Here is a 16,507-nt window from a genome sequence, read left to right on the forward strand (position 1 = left end):
AGAGATTAAAAGAGTCCAAAATCTGCCATGTTTGAGTGTTGCTCATGGAGGGTAAAAATAAAGTACCTTCATATTAAAGAAATGAAGAGATTTCATATTTCTAATCCAATAAATCAGTACTCACTGTGGACGTTACGAAGTCTAGCAGACTTCTTTCTCAACACTGATGTTGTTGTTTATGATCTTCTGTTTACCGCTGATGATACTGGTTGCTTAGCAACGCGGTTGCCAGTTGGTTTTCCAAGAAGATCGTCAAATGCGTGACTAAGATTGTATTGCCCCTCGTCACAACAACATCAGTGTTGAGAAAAACGTCCACAGTGAGTACTGATTTATTGGACTAGAAATATGAAATCTCTTCATTTATTTATCAACAACAGTCCTGAGGAAAATGTTCAGTAATAAAGTTACCTTCATATTATTTTGCTACGCACCGAACAAAAACTCTAGATTCATGATTTCATGATCTAATTTGATGTGCTGGTAACAGGTGTTGAGCACTACTCCTGATTCCAGATTAATGTAGCACTAATATTTTGGGATTAAAAAAGTTATGACAGATTATATCAAAACGAAAGTGCTATTTCACCCTCTCGGTAAAAATCATGCACATGGGGGAAAATACAACCCATTACCTTGAGCCTTGGGATCTCACATATTGAACCTACACCTTTCCTTATGAGTGTGAGCTTTATTTTTTCTCAATATTTGAGCACAAACACCGCTAGCTCAAACACCCCTCTGACTCAACTTAAGATTACCAATATTGTTTCCTACCAATTCAATTTATCAAACCTTTCCTAATTGTAATACTCCAATGTAAATTCATACATGCTGGTGATAAACAATTTCTAAAAGTTTAAACTGACTTTCAGCACAAAAATTCAACTAACCTTGAATTTTTGATGAGTGACACGCATCTTCATCAGAAGAAGTCCTAAAATTACCATGTTTTAATTTTTGAACTTGTTTTTTATGTGTTTTTCTCTGCAGGTACTTGACATCAATGACAGGCCAAGACGAGTGATCATATCCAACGCTTACGTTGCCAGTAACACTCCTGTTAACCAGACAGTTGCCACATTGATATGTGATGACGAGGATCCGGATGATGTGCACTCATTTCAATATGTTTATGCTGTGAATGACTTTTACATTGCTGGAAATGAAGTTAGAGTAAGTAGAGATTGGACAAGATTCGGTTTTCATGAGTGAATGTGCGACGTACGTCAGTATACATTAAGCATTCTGAAAGGCAATAAGAATATTTTACTTACTTCTGAGGTGTGGTACCTATTCAAATACCAATGACTTCACACACTCAAAAGTTTCCAGGAATATTATGGGCATGAAAACTCTGGATCAGGTTTCTATAAATGTTCTATTTAACAGCAGTTTTTGACATATTTCCTAATAAAAGTGAAGCTAATTTAAAAAATAAGTCAAGAAGTATTCAAAGCCCACCTTGGATGGAATCTGTTCAAGATGGTCAGCTCTTGTGGTTCTTCTAAGTGTTACTATCAGTGTTGTAGTCAAGACCTCTATGTCCGAGACCGAGACCGAGACCGAGACCAAGACCTGCCCGTCCGAGATCGAGACCGAGACCGAGACCAAACCTTCCGAGACCAAGACCACCCCTTCTGAGACCGAGACCTCTAAGTTCCGAGACCAAGACCGAGACTGAGACCTTGGTTAAATACCGGGGATACTCAAGTTTGATTTGGGTAGGGGTGTGCAGCTGGGAATTTGAAAGGAGACCCATCAATGTACTAATTTTTCCTCCAAATTTTGTGAAAATTTCAAAAATGTTGGCTATAGTGGAGGCAAAATTGAGCTATTTTGGCGAAAATTCTGAAAAAAAAGGGCCGATCCAAATACCAAATTTGGTCTAGGAAAAAGGAGGTCATTGATATACCGAAGGCTGAAATTGCTACCCATGTTTGCAGCACGTCCCCATATGGCCATTTGTACTGAGTACCCCACCCCAGCTTAATCAGAGTGGCGCCGGAAGTATTAGCATTTTTGATTATGAAATAAAATTTAAAGCTCACATACGAACATGCTCACTTTTGAGTCATTTATAACTCCACATATTGTTAAATCCCTAACCTCATACATGTCAGTATCATAAAAATGATTTCTGCATCTTTATTCTTAACAATTTCTTCAACATTCATTGAAATTTAGGGTAAGGAAAAAGTAATGATCAACAACAGAAAGTCAAATCTTTTTCTTCAGGTCTTGACAGGTCTCGAACTAAAAAACGTCCGAGACCGAGACTTTTGAGGTCCGAGACCAAGACTTTGAGGTCCGAGACCGAGACCTTGACATCCGAGACCGAGACCTGCAAAACCAGGTCTCGAGATGGTCTCGAGACCGAGACCTGGTCTCGAGACCTACAACACTGGTTACTATAGGCGTTTAATCATTCTATCCAATATCATTTTCAATCTTTTCCTCATTATCTCTTTCACAGGTCAAAACCAACCTGCAAGGACGAGTGGACAATCATGTTGTAACATACATAACATGCACTGATGGCGGTCAGAGACTGATTGGGGTTATATTGTGATGCAGATTGTAGATGGAGGAGAAGCCAATGATATCATGCTGACATTGGATCAAAGCTACATAGTTGAGAATAGCCCTGCAAATGCCATCATTGGTAAGTACTCATGCTGACATTCCGTTTTCCACCAAAATTCATCCCGATCATGGGCCAAAATAGTGTAAAATACAAAATTTTCCCAATAAAGTCTTTTTGGAAGCCCGAAGAATTGACATGTACATTCTCTCTGAAAAATCCAGTATATGTATACCCACTGATAATACCAGGTCAAAATGCAACCAGGATTTTTTTATCGTCTTTTCCCCCCAAATTTTTATTTTGCTCCCCCCCCTCCCCGACCAAGAAAGCTGGCTACGCCCCTGTGGGGACAGTGATGTACAACAGACATATTGATAATTTTCAGCCTTTATGGTATAGAGGTGTTATTGACACATGATTTCTAATTCAATACTTTGTCGGGGAAACAAACACAACAATTGACACGTGTCGACACTTGTAATGATATCTAAAAATGCTGAAAAAAATTGATAAGCTTAAAATCATGCCGATACGAGTTACGATCACCGACTTCCGGTGTAAACATGCTTCCTGTTCGTTCTACTTCTGGGAAGTAATTTTTGACTTCCCGATGAAAACATGATCGTACTGTAAGCTTATTTGGACAAAATAGCATGAAAATTTTTTTTTTTTTATATGTGTCGTAAAGTGTTGAAAAGGGACAGTGTATTTTGATATGTCGCATTTAGGGTCATGTCGACAATAATACGACACATACAACAATCAAAAACTGGTTTAGAGATAGAAAGCAAAGTTACACTTCTACGCTACTCAAATTGTGGGCACTCACCGGAGCTCTTTCACCGGGTCAACCGGCGTCTGTAGCGGATGTTATTGGTCTGAAGATTTGTGTTGTTGCTAGTGATGTTGTTGAGACACCACCAATGACGTCAAACATGTAGGTGACGTCAAACAAGAAGATGTTATTGCGCCCCAGGAGGTTGTCCCAAACTGGGTCGATATCTAACTCTTTGTCACGGTTCTCTAACACTTTTCTCCCAGTCAATATGGTGCCCTGCTTTGCTCCTGTCCTTGATCGCTGACTTGGAAATGGCCGCTTTAGATTTATGTTCTGTAAGCCATTTTTCAAGCTTGCGTCCAGATTATAGAGATGTTTTCAAAATTTTCTCCAAAAATCTGGAAAAAGTGCCGAGTCTCTATTGTATTTTGAGCAAAATTTGCGATATTTTCCCCAGAATTGGCAGATTTAGCGTAATTTTGAACAGTATGTAATCAAAGTTATATATTTTTGGGTCTCTTTTTGGTGAAATTTGATATTTTTGAGGGGTATGTTTTTGAACTCCACACTACACCTGTGGAAGATTTAACTAAAGGGAGTATAAGTTTAAAATAGAATAGACATTTGGGTAACTTCCATTTGAAATACTCACTCCAGTTGTGGAAGATATAGGTTGTGCAGTAAAACAGGGGGAGTGTGGGTTTCAAAATGATTAACTCTTAACAAATACATTTGAAAAACATACTCTATCCCCCTGTGCAATATATTTCCAAATTCTTCCACAGGGGTAGTGTGGATTTCAATTGGAATAGCTAACTCCAAAATCAAGAACCCACCAGGTTTGGTATTATATGGACGCACTCATGTATTAAATAACTATGTCACCAATGCACAACAATGCATGTTTTGCTTGGCACAGTGGGATCACTCATGCAATAAATTTGGTAAATAGTGAATCAAATTTTTTTTTTGCTCAGTGAGTGTCATTCATGAAAACTACTTTCACAATTTATCCAAACTGCGATTTATAATTTTCCACAAAATTAACAAATCAAGTTGCACATAGACTACTCAATTTTAAGATCTTTTCTTGGTATTATGTATTTGAACGATATTGTTTATACTTCAAAATAATTTTCATCCTCCATTTTTTGATGATTTGAATTTGCTAGTATTACACAAGAATCTCAATACTTTAAGGGCTGGGGTATGAACGTTTGGACAGTATTTATTGTGGGACATTAGAGCATTATCAGACATATCGAATTGCATTCTGAATACGAAGAATGTCATTCTGATATCAAATAATTTTGATTTTTGAAATTCGCAATTTAATACACATTTTATGGCAAATCATTAAAATTGATATTTTTGATATTTAACAGTACTTGAAGTAACTTTATAAATCTAATGATTTATATTTAAAGTGTATGTAGGTGGGATGAAAAGCCGACGATCAATTGAACATTTTGACCTTTCGTATTGAAGATATGGATTTTTTTCCCAAAACACAAAAAAAAAAATTAGGTCTTTTGGGAAAAAATCCATATCTTCAATATGAAAGGTCAAAATTTTCAATTGACTGCTGACTTTTCCTCCCTGCTACATACACTTTAAGAATATGTCATTAGATTTATATAATTTACTTCGAGTACTGTTATATATCAAAATTTGAAAAATATCAAATTTTTATAATTTGTCATAAAATTTGTATTATATTGTGATTTTCAAAAATCAAAATTATTTGATATCAGAAAGACATGCTTCAGTATTCAGAATGCAATTCGATAGGTCTGAGGTGCTCTCATGTCCCACAAAAATACTGTCTAAACGCTAATAAACGCCATTTTAGATCACTTAAGTAACACCATAAATGATGAATTTTTTCATATATCCTGGTTTATTCACCCCTTGCATGGTTCCGTCATGTTGGTTAGAGCCTCAAACTGGCAACAAACGTGAAAGGAACAATTATGTAACTTTACTGTAAGTTACATAACTGTTTATAACTGATTAAATTCCCATTCATATACATGTATGTTGCCAGCTCGAGGCTCTACCCAAAATTTGATGACCATGCAAGGAGCAAATAGAACAAATATTTTTTCACTAAATTTATATAAACTTATTTTATAATGTTCAAAAATAAGCATGAAAATAAGCACTAAACTCCTTTGTGTCATAATGAATGATTGTCTCATGAAACAACATACAACACCCAGGGCCGGATTTACCATGGGGCCCCAAAAATTGCCCTGTGAAGTGGGCATCTTCCATTTTAGCCCAAAAACACCATGTTTTGGGCCAAAATAGCCTACAAAAATTTTGCGCGCTTCGTGCACACTGGTCTGTTATATAGCAAAATTCACATTCAATTCGGGCCAAAATAGTCTAAAATGTTTTTTCCACGCAAATGTCCTAGTAAAATCTATAAACTTGGCCACTTGAGTGCACATGCCTTCCTCATGGTTCGTTTGGGGCCTCCAAATTTTGGCTTGGCCCAGGGCCCCCAAAAAGGTAAATCCGGCCCTGACAACACCTTTCTAATAATTGTATTCAAAATACACTGGTATTCTTTATCGTTTGAAACATGTTGATTTAATTGTTCACTCCAGAACTTAGTTTCACTTTATAACAGTTCTATTACCTCGCATCACTTATTGTAATATAATTTAAGGAGATAGAAAGATAATATAGTTTATTTATATTAAAAAAACAAGAGAAAAGTATTTGTTCAAATTTGTGGCACATTGCCTTTGATACAGTCCATGACATTCACAAATTACATATAGATTTTTTCATGTTTAAATATCAGAATGATCTTTTACCAGAGTTCAAATTATTTTGTTAAAATTAATAATGCTATTCATGTTTATACAATCAGATCCCGGGGGCACTCAAGTTTCACAGTGTACACATACTTGACCAGAGAACTTTTTTAAAGCAAAATACACCCGTAAACAGGAATAATTTAGTGCGGTTTCATAATTAATAAGATCATCTGCAAATGCAAGTTTGACCATAAATAGTTTAAAGCCTAGTAATAATTGGCAATTGAAATGAGCAATTTAAGTTATCAACCAATCAGAATGCTGTTTTATGACCAGTAGTGTCCAGGGGATTGATACCTTTTAAATACCTATTATATGTTTAAAGCCAAAATGTATGATTTGCATATTAAAAGAATAGATTCATATTTAAATGTTAGTTTTCACTAATCACATTGTCCCCGACTCATTTTGAGCCAAATAAATGAGGTAAAATGAGGAAAATTGCTATTTCATTTCAGTGCCTACAATGCGTGTACTAGCTTGCCGATCGTATTATTATTACAGAATAAAGGTATTGTTTTTAGCCGCTGTCGTGCATCTATCGTCTCATATAACACAGGTGACATCATTGTTTTACGCCAAAAATAATGATGTCGCTTGTTATATGAGACGATAGATGCACGACAGCAGCTAAAAACAATACTTTTATTCTCATTCTTAAACACTTCAATTCAAATAAATATATTAATCATAAGTATACCAAATTTTAATTAAATTAAATTCTATATTTTACAAGGAATTACCTAGGGCTTAGAATCGATCAGTCCTGTTGTTGCTATGCACATCTGATTGGTTCCAATAGTGTGTATGAGTATCGCACGACATGCATCGCTTAAGCTAAGGTGTGTGATATCGTGTCATATCACACAGGTAAGAACCAATAAGATTGCAAGAACATTCTCAAGTGTTTAAGAATCATGAATATTGGTGTAGCTTCACACAGCTGTGATGAACAAACAAGACGTTAGCGATATGCACATGGTTTATACGTCAAAACATCACAATTTGGATTTTTGTTGACTTATCTTTTACTTTAAAACTATTTCTACTTTTTACTACTGTTGGTGCCTCTATATTTTCCATGCATTTCTGATCATTAGGTCAAAATAAGCATCATCATCAACACTGGCACTCACGCCTGCATAATAATTGACAAACTCTTCATGTGTGACCTGCAAAACAATGGGAAATAAGTGAAAAGAAGAAACTAAAAACAAAACTAAAAACAAACTCGGGTAAATTTATGCACACATACGGTACACAACCCATATCAGTCAGGCCATGTTACTGCCCATTCCAGAAAAATACAGCACTACTTTTTTGGATTATAAAAAATATAATCCTGTTTTGCCAAATGAAACATAGCTAAATCCTAATCCTTTAGTTTCTTCTGACTGGCAATAAAAGTCAAATTTTAATATTTTTGCAATTTTAGGAGAAAATATACAAAAACATGCAATTTTGCATGAAACATATTCTCATAATTTCTTATGATTGTAGTCACAAAATTATAAGACTTGGCTTATAAGGGTTAGCTCATAATGCTAATATTATATTATATATATATTATATGTTATTTTTGCTAATTGGTTCTGAAAAGATTGGAAAATGTGTTTTCCAAAATTAGAATGCATATTAACTTGAAATTAGTCTTTGTTCAAGTCTTTGTTCAATATTACCTTTCATACTTGTTTCATACAAGGCAATTTTTCGTTCTGGATGGAAGGATTGGAAGAAGTAGTGTTTTTAGTAAAAATCACACCTTTGACCTTATGTTGGTCACATGATGTTTGCGCCTCTAGCCATTTCTCTGACCTTTTCCAGCCAAAAGCTACTCCAATTCCATTGTTATTATACAGTTTGATATTCCCATCTCTGGTAGTTTTGTCCTCCCCTAGCACATCACTATTTTTGGCTCCCAAAGGGATTGGCATACTGGCATATGTGGGGAGTAGGGTCAAAGTCATCCAACCAAGTTAGAATTGGCATGAGATGATATCAGGCCATCTTCCTTTAAGGGGCACACAGGATCACTCAAAGTGGGAAAATTTGTACATTATTTAGTATTGTATCTTTAAAAGAATTCCTTGAAAGGAAACGAAGGGAATCCAACTAGTACGGCAGATTCCTGTAAAAATGAGCAGTTTTTGAGAAAAGTGCCAAATTTGATTTTCCATGCCAATTTTTTTGGGTCCACCATAAACCATGTAACAACTTTCCCTAAATACAAATTGATGAAAATTGCATATTTGTGTTCTAAATACACAAAACTAGATATGAAGAAAAAATTCAAATATTTGAGAAAATTTCCCACTTCAAGTGATCCTGCATGCCACCTTAAAGGTATTTATCAGTACATTATTACCTTTCCATCTGGGTCATTTGGTGAATCAAATTTTTTCAAGAATTCTTCAAACACTTGTTTTTCAGTCCATGACCCATCTTGATATTTCTTGTGTTGTCTAGGATTATATACTCCTCGTAGGTCATCTACAGTGACAACACCATCGCCAGTCTTGTCAAATTTCTTAAATGCTTTGTCAATGATATCCTTTCGTGATTGAGACATTGGTGGCTGAAAATATATAGAAAGTGGTTAGAAATCTAATCATTCAGAGTTTGCAGTGGTGTACAGAGCGCAATTTACAAAATCTTCCCGCTATAACTTGGTCCCAATACCACGTAGGGGCGGTGTCGACACCGTTTTTTGATGTCGACATATTTCGTATCTTGACATCGACAGAGTGTTGACATACATTTGAGTTCCGAAAAAATACCAGGACTTTTTTGTCATGATTTTACGAATATTTAAAAATTTTAACCTAAAAATATCTAGAAACACCGTCTGCAATTTCAGCAAATTTCCAAGATGGCCGTCTTCATAGCGAGCATGTAGTGATGAAGTGTACAATTTACACTGGAACACAAGGCATAATACTGCCAAAAGTATGCCCCTTGAAGGCAAATAACATGAAAAATTGGCGAAATAGTAGGTAAAAGATAAGATTTGGCATTGCATTTTGTTGAAAATACATTGGAAATGGCCAATATTTTGAGTGAAAATGAGCTTGCCTGACGAAGTTTTACTGGGCCATTGCCTTAGCACTATGTCGCCATGGGAAAAGTTCTGTCGATATGTTGACATAATTCACTTTGTTGACAGGATTCCGACAGAGGGCCTGTCGACACCGGCCTTAATACCACAACAAATGCACATTTGGCAATTTTAATGCTAAATAAAATTGTCAAAAATTAGGTTAAATTTAGTCTAAAACATGGCTAGAATGCAAATTTCGAACTTGGGTGCGTAGGTGAAAACTCCCCTTGAAATTCCCTTGGACAAGGAACTTACTGCTAATTGTCTCGTTGTAACCCGCATTTAAACTCGGGAGCTGATCCTGGTTATGATGGCTATTTGTGGAATGTCCAGGGTGTGCGCTCTTGAAGCAGCAAAGTCCCTGAATAGTTGTTAAATGCTTTATGGAATGATGTGGGGCCGTAGTGGTCAGCGACAACCTGTAAAGTGTGCTGAGGCTTGTGGATCAACGTCTAGGCGTTGTGCCTGTGCGTAGCGCACTATAAATCACTGCACGCTTTTTTATTATCGTCATTGTTATCGGCCACCATTGCTGAATGCATATCTTCTATATGTGCCTATGTTGAAATGTTAAACTTGGTACTTACTCTTAAACTGTCCAAAAATTCCTCAAAGTCAATAGCGCCACTGCCATCTTTGTCAAATGCCTGAAACATACCCTTGGCTTCATCTTCGCTAACTGCAACTCCGTAATCATGGAGACCTTTCATGAATTCTTCCAAATTTAACGTCCTGTTACCGTCATCGTCCATAATTCGAAATGTTCTGAAAATTTATTAACAAATGAAACCAACTGTTGAAATTTTGCATGGTTAAAAAAACGTGGTTGCATGTTGCTGTAACCGGGATCGCGTCCCCTGTTTATAAGTTCAGATGTGCAATTGACTGCAAACAGCCTAAAAATGTATTTGAGAGAAAATCAGTCCCAGATTGATAGGGTAAAATCCAACAAAATTATATATAATTTGTGTAAAACAGGGTCATCGCTCACAGTTAGGGGCAGAAGGCAGTGGCGTGCGTAAAGGGTCATGCCCCCCCCCCCCACTTTTGTTGGTCTTTCGGGGGATTCGGGGAAAAATGTCAAAATTTGCTTCTAATCAGACTCCATTCACATGTAGGGTCTTTTGACCCCTCCATTTGCCATTTGCACATATTGCACATTTATAATAAATAACACATTACACACATATTTCAACTACAATATCATCAAATTTAGGAGTCCCTCTCCAGCTCTTGCATAGTCATTTCAATAAAATGTGTTTTAAAGTGGCTTTTGAATGACCTCATATTTTTCTGCAAAATAAACTGATCAAATTTCACAATTTGTACTTTGTACATTGTGTTTCTTGTAGAAGACAAATTTCAAAGAAGATCTGAGTAAATGGATTGAAATGTACCATACCACAGCAGCTAAAGGGAGTATCCCATCATGCATTGCAGTCTATGTGCTTGCTCCATAGCAAATGTATACAAAATATAAACAAGAGCCGCTTAGATATTGAGAGCTATGGATAGTCTCACATATTTCTTCAAACAAAAGTCTAAGCTCCTCTGATATAAGCGAGTAATTGAAAGGTGAAGTGAGGAATTTTGTGTACACTTTCTATGGCATGTGCAGTTCTATTATGGTACTGCAGAGCATGATGGGATACACCTATTAGCTGCTGTGGTACCATACGGTATCTTACCTTGCTAGACCTTTGATTCCGCTTGCCCCACGTTGCAGACATTTCTGTCTCAGTTTCTCAATTAGTGCAGACATGGTGTTATTTCCAAAATTACGACAATATCCCAATCACAAATGCTCAACTGTGTAAATAGCAAAAACAAAAATCCAATTTTAACCACTAAATATAATATAAAGTAAGTGAGTAAGTAACAGGGTTCCTGCAGTCCTTGAAAGTCATTGAATTTGAAAACATCTTTTCAAATTGGAATTTTACCTTAAGTATAATTTTGACAAATTTATGCAGCGGAGAGGAGCTGTCACTTTCAAGTTAATATGTGCCGCATGGAGAGCCGCAGATCATGATTTTTGTGTTGTGGTAAGTCCTTGAAAATCATGCTTTTGGACTTGAAAAGTCCTTGAATTTTAAGGCTTCAAGGTGTGGGAACCCTGAAGTAAATGAATGAATAAGTAAATGTATGTTAATTCCACTTTTTCTTAAAAGAGTGGGTGAATAAGCAATCAGAAATTTTATCTTTATTCACATTTTTGATTGTGATAGAAACTAGTCAGAAACTATAAAAAACAGTTATTGTGATATTATAGCGACAGCAACCAAAGGGTTAGCAAACTGTGCACTTTGTTCTGTGCAGGGCTGGAAAAATGAAAATTTCCCTTCAAATAAAAAACAAATTTCCCTCCAAATTCTTATGTATTTCTTTGTTTAAGGACCTTAATTTCCCTCCAAACTTCCAAATTGCTGGGAAGGAGCTTCCCACATTTTTTCCAGGCCTGGTTCTGTGCAATGTTCTGATAATTGCAAGATTTTCAAAATATTAAAAAAACACAAAAGGTTCATTATCTGTTTGAAGTCCAGTGACAGAGATCTCATCATTCTCCTGCATAGTGTTCTGGTTGAATAAGGCAAATGCTCAATCATGGAAGAACTTCTCATCTCTTTCTTTCATATGGTTCAATGGAGGGGGGATGAAAACTAGCACCACAGTTCCGTTATATTGAAATGCTCTAATACTTATTACAATGAGATGTCACTGGAGCTAGAATTGATAATAGTATTAAATCATTTATAGCCTATTTTCAAGGTGAGAGGGATAATTCTGTGATTTTGTTGAATATAAGCCTAATACATTATTACTCAAAGGAATGTCACAGTCATATACATAAGGCCATCTGGGTTGTTCGTTGTTCACAAGCTCAAGCACTGACACATTTTTTCACCGCAGTGAAATAATGCCACTTGCCCTCACATCTCATATGCACAGTTTATCCCTGACCCTTACATATCCTGTGTCCTGAATAGCTATTTTAGCCCACCAACCCTGTGGTTAAGGGATCTAAAATGAGCGCTTATTGCTTTTCGACAGTATTTTTTGTGGGACATGAGAGCACCTCAGACCTATCGAATTGCATTCTGAATACGGCATGTCTTTCTGATATCAAATAATTTTCATTTTTGAAAATCGCAATATAATACAAATTTTATGACAAATTATAAAAATTTGATATTTTTCAAATTTTTGATATATAACACTCCTCGAAGTAAATTATATAAATCTAATGATATATTCTTAAAGTGTATGTGGCAGGGAGGAAAGAGCGACGGGCAATTGAAAATTTTGACCTTTCAGATTGAAGATATGGATTTTTTTCCCAAAACACCAAAAAAAAATTAGGTCTTTTTGGGAAAAAAATCCATATCTTCAATACGAAAGGTCAAAATTTTCAATTGATCGTCGGCTTTTCATCCCACCTACATACACCTTAAGTATAAATCATCAGATTTATAAAGTTTACTTCAAGTACTGTTAAATATCAAAAATATCAATTTTTAATGATTTGCCATAAAATGTGTATTAAATTGCGTAATTTCAAAAATCAAAATTATTTGATATCAGAATGACATTCTTCGTATTCAGAATGCAATTCGATATGTCTGATGTGCTCTAATGTCCCAAAATAAATACTGTCCAAACGCTCATACCCCAGCCCTTAAGAGACTAGGAAATAATTCCTAATATCTCATACCCTAGTTTGTATGCATTTATCTAATCCTGCCCCACATGACAAGGACTATCAGCCCTTAAACCTGGCAAAGAGACTGCTCAGTGTAGGAAATTTTTACCCTTTTTAACAATTTGCAATTGGCTTATAGCCATTACATGCTGACAATACACATAACTGATTGGTTAATCAAAATTAGGCAGGTCATGGTCAGCAATGTTTATTTTGTGATTTACCCATCTGTGTATAGAAAACTATGCAGCAGGCGATTTACTTCAGCAAAAGTTAAATATAACTACATTGCACAAAACTAAGTCCATTATCTATACATGTAGTTAATTGAATGTTTATTGACTCTTGTAATAACCCAGCAATGTGTGTATAAATCTGTATAATATATTTTCTATTACAAAATAATAATTGGTGTTCATAAAAGCATGGCTATGAGACAAATATCCCTGACAAAATCTAGCACGACCAAAATAGCTGTGTAATTTGCCCAGGGTAATTTGTTTACTTAAGTGATAAGGCATCTTGCATACAATTTTCTTGACAATTATAGCCAAATTTGTTTCCTGAAGGTGGCTTAATAAAAATTCCTTTAAAAAGGAATGGGCGCCTAATTGGAGCTTTGATGTGGTGTGCTGAAATCCGGAGGAGGGGGGGGGGGGCACTCCCACTTTGGAGGTAACGCATATGTAGGACTATTAAGACCCCCAGTTTCACCATCACTGTCACCCAAAGACCACATTACCAGCACATGTTCTGTCATCCAAAGACCCCATATTTTTCCGGTTAAAAAATTGTTTTCCAGAGTCAAGACGCAGGTATCATTATTAAGCCTCATATCACTTATTTATTGTCGAATAAGTGCAGAGTAGGTTAGATATGAATATTAAATGTTAGACCAAAGTAGCTCAAAGTAGGCCTACTATACACCTGATCCGTGAACTTGTGTTTTTAAAGACAAATTCTTGTTTTATTATAGATTCAGTCCAATATTTTTTTCAGCTTTATTTCATAATTTTTCGATTATAATAATGACTGATGGGTAGCACCTCATCATCGTGTCATCACTTTTATCCCGTCATGGTAATTACGAAGTCCATGGAATAAACATGATACAACGACAAAATGTGTCGATAATTTTCATCTGCAATTACGACACAGTCATGCTACGAATCGGCCCAATTATGGACATAATGGACATGCGCAAATGATGACATGATTGTAGTATACCGACGCCTTTGAGCAAACATATGATACTCAATTTGTAAGGGAAAAAACCACTTGTGCTGCCCGTTGGACCCTAGTCTATGCAGTTTAGTATAGTGAATTATGATAATACAAAACATTTTTGCAGGTATGCATTCATACATGTACAAATTTAACCCTCTCCACTCTGGGGTCGACTGTTGACGACAATTTTCAAATTTTCTACAAAAATTCAAAAGTTTCATTGTAAATTTTCATGACCATATTTGGAATCAGCATGAAAAATGCATTAAAATTAGTACAAACAAGCCTATAGTATTGGTTTAGTGGTTCTTAAGATAGCTCTTGGCATTTAGATAAAATGTCTCAAAACTTTTTATGTTGAAGCCTATGGCCAGCATGCAAGAGCAGTAATTATTACCTAAGTAAATAGGAATATTATTGCCCTATTGTCTTCCTATAGCTTACATTAAATTACTTCAGTTCACTGTCCAAGCAAAGAATACTTTGGTCCAACAGATATCAGATATGCATGTTTCAGCCCTCGTTACAACATAACTCAAGAATCACAGGACCTGCAAAGTATAGGCCTATCTGTAATATTTGAATAGGAATATAATATTATTGCCATTGGCTTCCTATAGCTTACACTAAATTACTTCAGTTCACTGTCCAACCAAAGCATACATGTACTTTGGTCCAACAGATATCAGATATGCATGTTTGAATACTATGCAGATTTTCAATTTACACGCCATGAAGTGAAAATATGTCAGGTATTGAAACCAATATTCAGAGGCCAGCTAGCATATATATATATATATATATATATTATAGGCCTACAAAAAACACTAACCTTTTTTTGAAGCAGCGTCAAGTACAAACTATCTTCTTGTTGAAGGTATACATATGAAGTACATGTAAAGTGACAACAGAGCTCAACAGGTTGAAGTTTGTTGTGGCGTCCGATGTAGCATGGTCACTAAAAATAAATTGCTCAACTGTGCAAAGTGATGCTTCACTGAATTGTGCACAAAGCCAACAAAAAACGATTAAAAAAATGATGTGGGGGTGTGTGTGTTACACATGCATAAGTGAAGCTGTAGTCAAGGTTATTTCATTTTCATATAATTCTTTAAATACAATTTAATTGTATGGTTGTCCTCCAACACATTGTGGAAGACAGGGTTGGTTGCACTAGGATCCACAACATGCTCATCTATTAAGGCACAGTTCTTTAAGCCCAATACATTTGCACATTCATTGAATGACCTTTGAAAATTTGGGTACAAAAACTCATACTCTGAAACTTGAGGTCAAATTTTGCACTATGATTGTTTAATTGAGGTTATTGAACTATGCCATTGGGATGAGGCCATTGTGGTACATAGTGTTGGTTAATCATATATTATTTTTACTTCTCAATATGGGTTGACTAAGTATTGTTGGTCAAAGCAGCCAAAAAGATCGATTTTCATGATCTAAATCAATACATTATTGAAAAATAACACCTTGATGTTTTGCAAACATTCGGTCTACAAATCATACTTTGAAGACTTGCATTTTACAATCCATAGCTTCACCACCCCCCCCTCCACTTTTCTTTTTTTTTTTTAAAGCTGAGAATTTTTCATTGGAAATCTCTGGCTACATATGTGCAAACATTTGTTGCAGATTCATTCACTTGGCAAAAATATCATCAAAATGTGTATTTATGTTCTGTTAACAGAACAAAATTACTACAACACAGTGGCCTATGGAGATAATGCACCCCACATACACAAAACATGGAGGTAAAAAATACCTCCATGCACAAAATCGGAATCAACTGAAATTTTGGGAATAAGCTTTATTTTATGGATATCTGCTGAAATGTACCTTACATACAGGGCCGTAACAAGATTGTAAAATGTGGGGCGGCCATGACAAATGTGGGGCAGCCAAAATACAAATATATCACCAAATTGAAATAAAGATATGAAGAAAAACACAACAAATTATTCAAAAAGTGGGGCGGTCATGGCATCCCCGGCTGCCCCGCTTGCTAAGGCCCTGCCTTACAAAGAAGATGCTAGAATCACAAAATATTCCTTTAATACTTATTTACTACAGTCCAACCTCTTTTATCCGGCCATGATGGGACCAAGGATTGGCTGGATAAGTGAAAAATCCGGATAAGTGAATTATGTGTAATTCTACATAGATTGTCTAAAGTGGGAGAATGAGGTATTATAAACACTGAAAGAGTTCTAAATGCTTCAGAGCATAAAGGTGCCAAAGGTTTAAAAAACATGTTTTCCTATGAAGGTCA

At 35.8% G+C, this 16,507-nt stretch overlaps 2 protein-coding genes across 2 annotated transcripts in view; one reads left to right on the forward strand and one right to left on the reverse strand.

The window, feature by feature from the left end:
- Positions 1–1,045: 1,045 nt before the first annotated feature.
- LOC140163870 (uncharacterized) overlaps positions 1,046–16,507 on the forward strand; it is a 63,721-nt gene continuing 48,259 nt past the window's right edge. The window contains exons 1-2 of the mRNA XM_072187184.1: positions 1,046–1,176; positions 2,477–2,665. Of these exons, the coding sequence (XP_072043285.1) occupies positions 2,572–2,665 (94 nt within the window). The 5' untranslated portion in view covers positions 1,046–1,176; positions 2,477–2,571. The remainder of the gene's footprint in view (positions 1,177–2,476; positions 2,666–16,507) is intronic.
- On the reverse strand, positions 7,039–15,199 carry LOC140165164 (calcyphosin-like protein). Its single transcript, XM_072188606.1, has 5 exons — positions 15,053–15,199; positions 10,982–11,102; positions 9,881–10,058; positions 8,562–8,771; positions 7,039–7,368 (listed from the first exon to the last, which is right to left on the reverse strand). Exons 2-5 carry the CDS (start codon positions 11,053–11,055, stop codon positions 7,267–7,269), a joined length of 564 nt encoding a protein of 187 aa, XP_072044707.1. The 5' UTR covers positions 11,056–11,102; positions 15,053–15,199; the 3' UTR covers positions 7,039–7,266.

The sequence above is a fragment of the Amphiura filiformis genome, chromosome 11 (genome assembly GCF_039555335.1).
Source record: "Amphiura filiformis chromosome 11, Afil_fr2py, whole genome shotgun sequence".
Taxonomy (NCBI): domain Eukaryota; kingdom Metazoa; phylum Echinodermata; class Ophiuroidea; order Amphilepidida; family Amphiuridae; genus Amphiura; species Amphiura filiformis.